The sequence below is a fragment of the Brachyistius frenatus genome, unplaced genomic scaffold (genome assembly GCF_029030835.1).
Source record: "Brachyistius frenatus isolate BFR_SWC_R1_liver_20210118 unplaced genomic scaffold, ASM2903083v1 Contig_431, whole genome shotgun sequence".
NCBI classification, from domain to species: domain Eukaryota; kingdom Metazoa; phylum Chordata; class Actinopteri; family Embiotocidae; genus Brachyistius; species Brachyistius frenatus.
Window position 1 is genome coordinate 64,001 of NW_027211030.1, and position 6,000 is coordinate 70,000.

General features: G+C 41.6%; 1 protein-coding gene across 1 annotated transcript in view; it reads left to right on the forward strand.

The window, feature by feature from the left end:
* Window positions 1-6,000, forward strand: part of sfmbt2 (Scm like with four mbt domains 2) — a 43,813-nt gene that overhangs the window by 25,628 nt on the left and 12,185 nt on the right. The window contains 5 exon segments of the mRNA XM_069725591.1: window positions 2,208-2,296; window positions 2,973-3,035; window positions 3,037-3,223; window positions 3,844-3,941; window positions 5,508-5,609. Coding sequence (XP_069581692.1) covers window positions 2,208-2,296; window positions 2,973-3,035; window positions 3,037-3,223; window positions 3,844-3,941; window positions 5,508-5,609 — 539 coding nt within the window.

Consider the following 6,000-nt stretch of genomic DNA (forward strand, 5'->3'; position numbering starts at 1 on the left):
CTGAACGACGGGAGACGTTTTCTCTCCCCGCAGCTCGTTAAATTTACTCAACTAGAAAATCTTAAAAAAAAAAAAAAAAAAAAAGCTGGTTTCAGTCGAGAAAAGTAAACTCTGATAAATGTTCAAAGATTTAAAATTTGTAAAATAAAAAAAAAAGAGAAGAAAATTATGGTTTTTAGAGCAAATTACTTGAGAAACACTGAATATTTGTAAAAAAAACAAACAATTATTTGTAAAGAAGCCGACCTGTTTCTGTCTTTCCAGGTCAAAACACCTGTTTTTATTTGAGGCGTCAAGACAAATCAAACCTTAAATGAATCGAGACTAAAGTCCTCTTTTCTTGTGACTCAGTTTCAGGGAGCATCCTGCTTAATACTGTTTGTTTATCTGATTTGAAGTTATTTTATCTGCTGCATTCAGCACTTCCTGTCTATGTGACGGGTCAGATTTCATTTCTATTTAACGGCTGTATTTTTTTTTTTTATCCTTTTCCTGTGTTTAACCCCACAAAAGCTGGGATTCTTTTTTTCTCTGTAACAAAAAGCGAGAAAATGCTTCAGTTTTACTGAACCGGGGTCGTTTGTGAGCTCCGAATAACTCGTGATAAAAAAAAAGTGAAGAGAAAAAAAATGGGAAAGAAATGCGACAAATAACCTGTTGGGCTCTATTTTAGCCCCGAAGCGTTAAAAAAGGAACAGAGAAGGTCCAGATCCTCTTACTGATTCTCTTAATTAATCCGGGTTTGTTTTAGACACGATGAAAAAAAAAAAAAAGGTGACTCATCATCTTCTCCCTTTAAAAAAACACATCAGCTTTTAACTTTTTTTAACTTCTCTGCAGAGGAAACAGAAAATGTGTGTGTGTGTGTGTGTGTGTGTGTGTGTGTGTGTGTGTGTGTGTGTGTGTGTGTGTAACCTAACTAATAACGCGCCTTTAAAACAACAGTAAAATCCCGCAGCACCGACTCGAGATCAGCTTTTTGTTTGTCGATCACGTTTCGCTGACTAAAGATAAAAACGCATCCGACCACGCCTCGTTTTTAACACACAAACACACTCTCACGTATTCATTTACTATTTAAACCATGTGGGCGGCTGAACGGGGAAAACGACAACTGATCTGGGAGCTTCTTCTTTTTTACTTCTTAATACGGACGATGGACAGAGTGACTACAGAGTTGCGCTTGATTGGCATCTTGCTTCGCTTCTCCCGCTACGCTCAGTTGGCCCGTTAATTAGCTCCACTTAGTAGAAATGAAAAGTTAATCTAAAGCAACGGACCTGCTGTTACGAAGGTTATGACGTCGATTCGGCTTCACGGTCGCTCCTGAGGCCGCTTATCTTCCAGCCGTGTTTTGGGATTCAGCCTTCACTTCCTGATAAAAAAAGAAGAAAGGTGGACACAATATTAGAGACACAATAATGTCCGACCGTTAAAACAACAGTTTCTTCACGAAGGTCGGATTTATTTGCAAAGTGTTTAAAGTGCGTCGGTTTCAGCTCGGCGATAAACCGCCGACCGCGTCGAGTCGGTGACATCACAAATCTCCCCGATCTCACTCTGGTTTTATTGGTGTTCGTATAGTTTCGACTGACAACGACTACATGTAACACCTCTATTAATACCACTGTGGGCATTTCTGGGGAAAGTTTCAGTTCCACCAGCCATGATCTTCTGCATCATTTTTGTCTTTTCCTCTCGTCTGTGTTTAAAATGTGACTCTCAAGCTGACGTTTTCAGTTTCTGATTTGCCCTGCTTCTTTTTTTTCTTTTTAAACCTGACAAGGTTTAAAGGCGACCTCGGCCTCAACAGTTGCTCTGAATTAAACCTCCGACGTCTGAGATTCTGGACGAAAACCTCTTGCACTTCTGTTCACACGTCTCTGCAGACAAAGCCGCTCGCCGCAGCTGTCGCTCTGCACACAAACACAGAAATGAATAGAGATTTATTACACCGTTAAATCTTTTCCAGCTTAAAAATTAACATAAATATTTATCTGCGGTTATGATTAATTGTTTTTTTTAATAATCAGTATCCGCCGCTGAAACGCCTGCATTGGGGAAAATACTTTGCATGCACGTCCTCATGCATGCTGCAGTGGAAACCTTTGAGATACTCAACTGCTAACTTTCTACACTTGAGTCGTCGGCATCGTTTTCAGTATTGCTTCTTTTTTTTTTTTTTTTTTTTTTGGTCTCTTTTTCAGCCATCAAGGAGAAATACAACGACTGGACGGAGTTCCTCATTCAGGACCTGACGGGCTCCAGGACGGCGCCGGCCAACCTGCTGGACGGGGTGAGTGTGTGTTCACACCGGGGAAGAATCACCGTTCATATATTAGTATTTTAATGGTCTAACGTTTCTGTTTCTTCTTCGTTAATTACGTTCTCTGACGGAAAAATATGTTTTTTGTTGTTTTTTTTGCTCGTGAAGCTCTACAGGACGAATAATTAAAAAGTCTCGATTAAAAAAACCCGACTTTGGGCATTTTGAAAGCGCTGGACGGCGGTTTCGTTGAACCTGAACCCCTTCACGTGACCAGACTTAACAACCGGTGAACGCGTAGTTGCGGCCGGCAGACGTTAAAGTGGCGTCGCTCTTCTCGTCTCGTTATATTTCCCCGAATGTCAAATTACTGCTTTAAAAACGGGGAAAAAAAACACAAAATGAATTCCACACAATAGAAACAAAAGCACCACTTATGCAAACGGCTTAAAAAAAAAAAAAACCTGCCACCTTTTCTGACACTTTGTCGTTTTAATTTTTTTTTTTTATTTCTGTTGCAATTAACACTTTAAAAAAAATGCTAAAAGCCAAATTAATAATGTCTCCTTACTGTTACTTCGCGTGTCATCGTTGGACCGATCTCAAGGAAACAGCTAGTTTTGTTCTTTCTTCACGCTTCCTTCTTTTTGTCACCTCTTTTGAGCAAATAAAAAAAAAAAACCACCGGTCTCTCCGTCCCTCTCAGCCTCTGCGAGGGAAGAACACGGTGGATCTGATCGTCGGCGGCTCCGTCTTGGAGCTTCAGGACGTCTCCTGACCCGTCGCTGTACTGGCCGGTCCGAGTGATTCAGAACGTGGGCGGGAGGCTGCGGCTGCGTTACGCCGGCCTCGCCGAGGAGCAGCGGGCTCAGGACGCCTGGCTGTTCTACCTGGACGTCAGGCTGCGGCCGCTCGGCTGGGCCCCGGAGAACCGGCTCGCCTTGGAGCCGCCGACAGGTGAGAGTCCGATCGGACCGAAAGCTGCTCGGCTCACAAGGAGCGACGGTGATCCGGCATGTAGAAAGAAGAAAATTACACTAAATAAGCCCACGATGGCCCAAACATCCATGTTAGGAGAGGCATCCGACTGCCTAAAAATAAAACCAGATCTCAAGTGGGTGTTTATTTTCTTTTTTCCTCAATTAAGCTCCTTAGAAAAATAGTCTTTAGAAATTCCCATTCCCAATTTCCATGGTGACAAATTGCTCGCTTTGTCGTACAAATCTTGTAAATATTCAATTTACTATCATGAAAAACGAGGAAATAATCACATTTTAGGAATCTTTGGCATGTTTTGGCTTTAAAACCATTTTAGTGACTCAAATTTTGTTGTAAACGTGGCAGGTTAAAATCTGAGGCAGAAAATGGGATTTAACGGCCCAAAACAACAGGACATGTTGGGTTTGAATGTTTAATGGAGTGGTGGCCTACATGTAGGTTTTTTTAAATGTAAATTTAAAGACAAATTATGGTAAAAAAAAAAATGTTTTTACCCAAACTGTCGAGTTTTATGACACTTTTTCTACGTATTTTTTTGAATACCTATGAACTTTCTCCGTCATGTCTTTGCTGCTCAGCGCTGCGGTCGCTGAAGAACGCCTCCGAGTGGCAGCAGGCGCTGGACGACGCTCGGCTCGACGGACAGAAGAGTCCGTTACCGCTCGAGGTGTTCAAGGTGAGGCGCTGAAGTTCACACACATCTCCGTTTCCTGTGAAAGTGTGTGGTTGGTTGGTTGGGGTGTGTGTGTGTGTGTGTGTGTGTGTGTGTGTGTGTGTGTGTGTGTGTTGGCGTCCAGCCAGACTGCAGGACCACCTGAGGGAACTGACGTGTTGCCTCTTTCACCTTTGTTATTGAATGTGGCTGATTTATGATGTAAAGCCCAGAGCATGAGCGGTGGCGGTTTATTCTACAGCTCTTTAATGTATTTATCATTTTTACGGGAAGGAATTTGATGACTCGATGCCAATTAATACGGGGGGAAAAAATGCATTTATTACCAGAAACGGGTGGAAAATTTCAGGTTTTTGCATCATCAGCTGACCTGCTGTGAAACGACCTGAATACTCAGTAGTTTATAGAAGCAGTTCATTTGGAGCCGTACCAGTTGAGCACGGTTTTGCATTACAGAGTAATAGTTTGGGAAAACCCAAATCCAAGAAACCGATTCAGCAAAGATAAAGAATACATTACGATGAAACAGATCAAATGTATAGGAGGAGAAAATCTTTAGATATAAACTGTAATATTTGTATATACGTTTTTCTTCTCTATCGCTGGGCTTTTGAATTGTACTCTTACGCAACTTCATTCTTGCGCTTGAATTCTGCCGTCACTCGCATTAGCAGAGGAGTTTCTTTACATTAACACAAAACCAGGACCTGAGTCGGGTTGTTGTTTTTGTTTTTTTCGTCCTATGTGTGGAACTGCAGTGATTTTGTGCTGGACTCCGGCGTGGGTGACCTCCATTCAGCGCCGTGCTTGAATGCCTCCCGTATAGACACAGACAGAGGACCGAAGCTGCTGCTGCTAATGTTGTGTGCTTTCATGGTGCTCTGCACAAGAAGAGGGGGCAGAAACTAAAACAAACCTAATATGTGGGAGAGAGACGAGCAGCGCGGAGAGAGAAAAAGAGAGTAAACATATATATATATATATATATACATTTATATATATATAAAAAAATATATACTCCTACCAACAAAAAGGCTGGTAGTCAGTAGTTCAAAGAATAAGGAGTGTTAGTGGCAAGAAAAGCCGTCACCTCCTGATCACGGTGTCGTCTAGTCGAAACAGACGATTAAATTTGAATTCCCTTCACAAATGTGCAGCTCCAGTATAGTTTGAAAGGAGAAGCAACCACGAGGCTATAAAAAAAAAGGAAAAAAAAAAAAAAAGAGAACTTTATCGAAATCGAATCCAGCGTGAGACGTCCAAGATTTTCACGTCCTCACAAAATTATTTTTAAATTTTTTTTTAAAAAAAAGGAAGGAAGGCCCAAAAAAAAAAAAAGAAGTCTGGCAGCCTGAACGCATCCTTTTACTGCGACACACACACACAGCAGGGTTTCACATGACCTACATGGTCCCTGCGTGTGTGTGTGTGTGTGTGTGTGTGTGTGTGTGTGTGTGTGTGTGTGTGTGTGTGTGTGTGTGTGTGTGTGTGTGTGTGTGTGTGTGTGTGTGCGTGTGTCATCCGAAGTGGAGCACATTTGTCTTAAAGATCTTGACTTTACTGTGTCAGGACCACGTGGACCTGCCCGAGCACTCCTTCAAGTTGGGGATGAAGCTGGAGATGGTTTCTCCGTGGGAGCAGCTCCGGATCTGCCCCGTTTCTGTCACCAAGGTAAGTCGGACTCCCAATAAATAAATAATAATAATAATAATAATAATAATAATAATAATAAAAAAAATTAAAAAACCCGCTGACAACAATGTCTTATGGAAGAAAGAAAGAAAAGACAAGAAAAAAAAAAAAAACAAATGCAGCTGCTGGTATTATTGTGGCTTTGGATTTTTTGCGTGTTTGTTTCCAGGCAGGCGGCCTTGTTACTCATGTTTTTGGATTCCAGTCGCTGGAATCCGCTTGAAAGTCTCTGGGAAGTCGACTTTCCAGCGCAACCTTGAATATTTTTATCTGTGATACATACTGATGCTGACTTTTAAAAAAAAAAAATTTTACGTAGACATTTTTCTCAACAGTTTTTATCGGGTTCCTTAACTTAACAGATGAATAA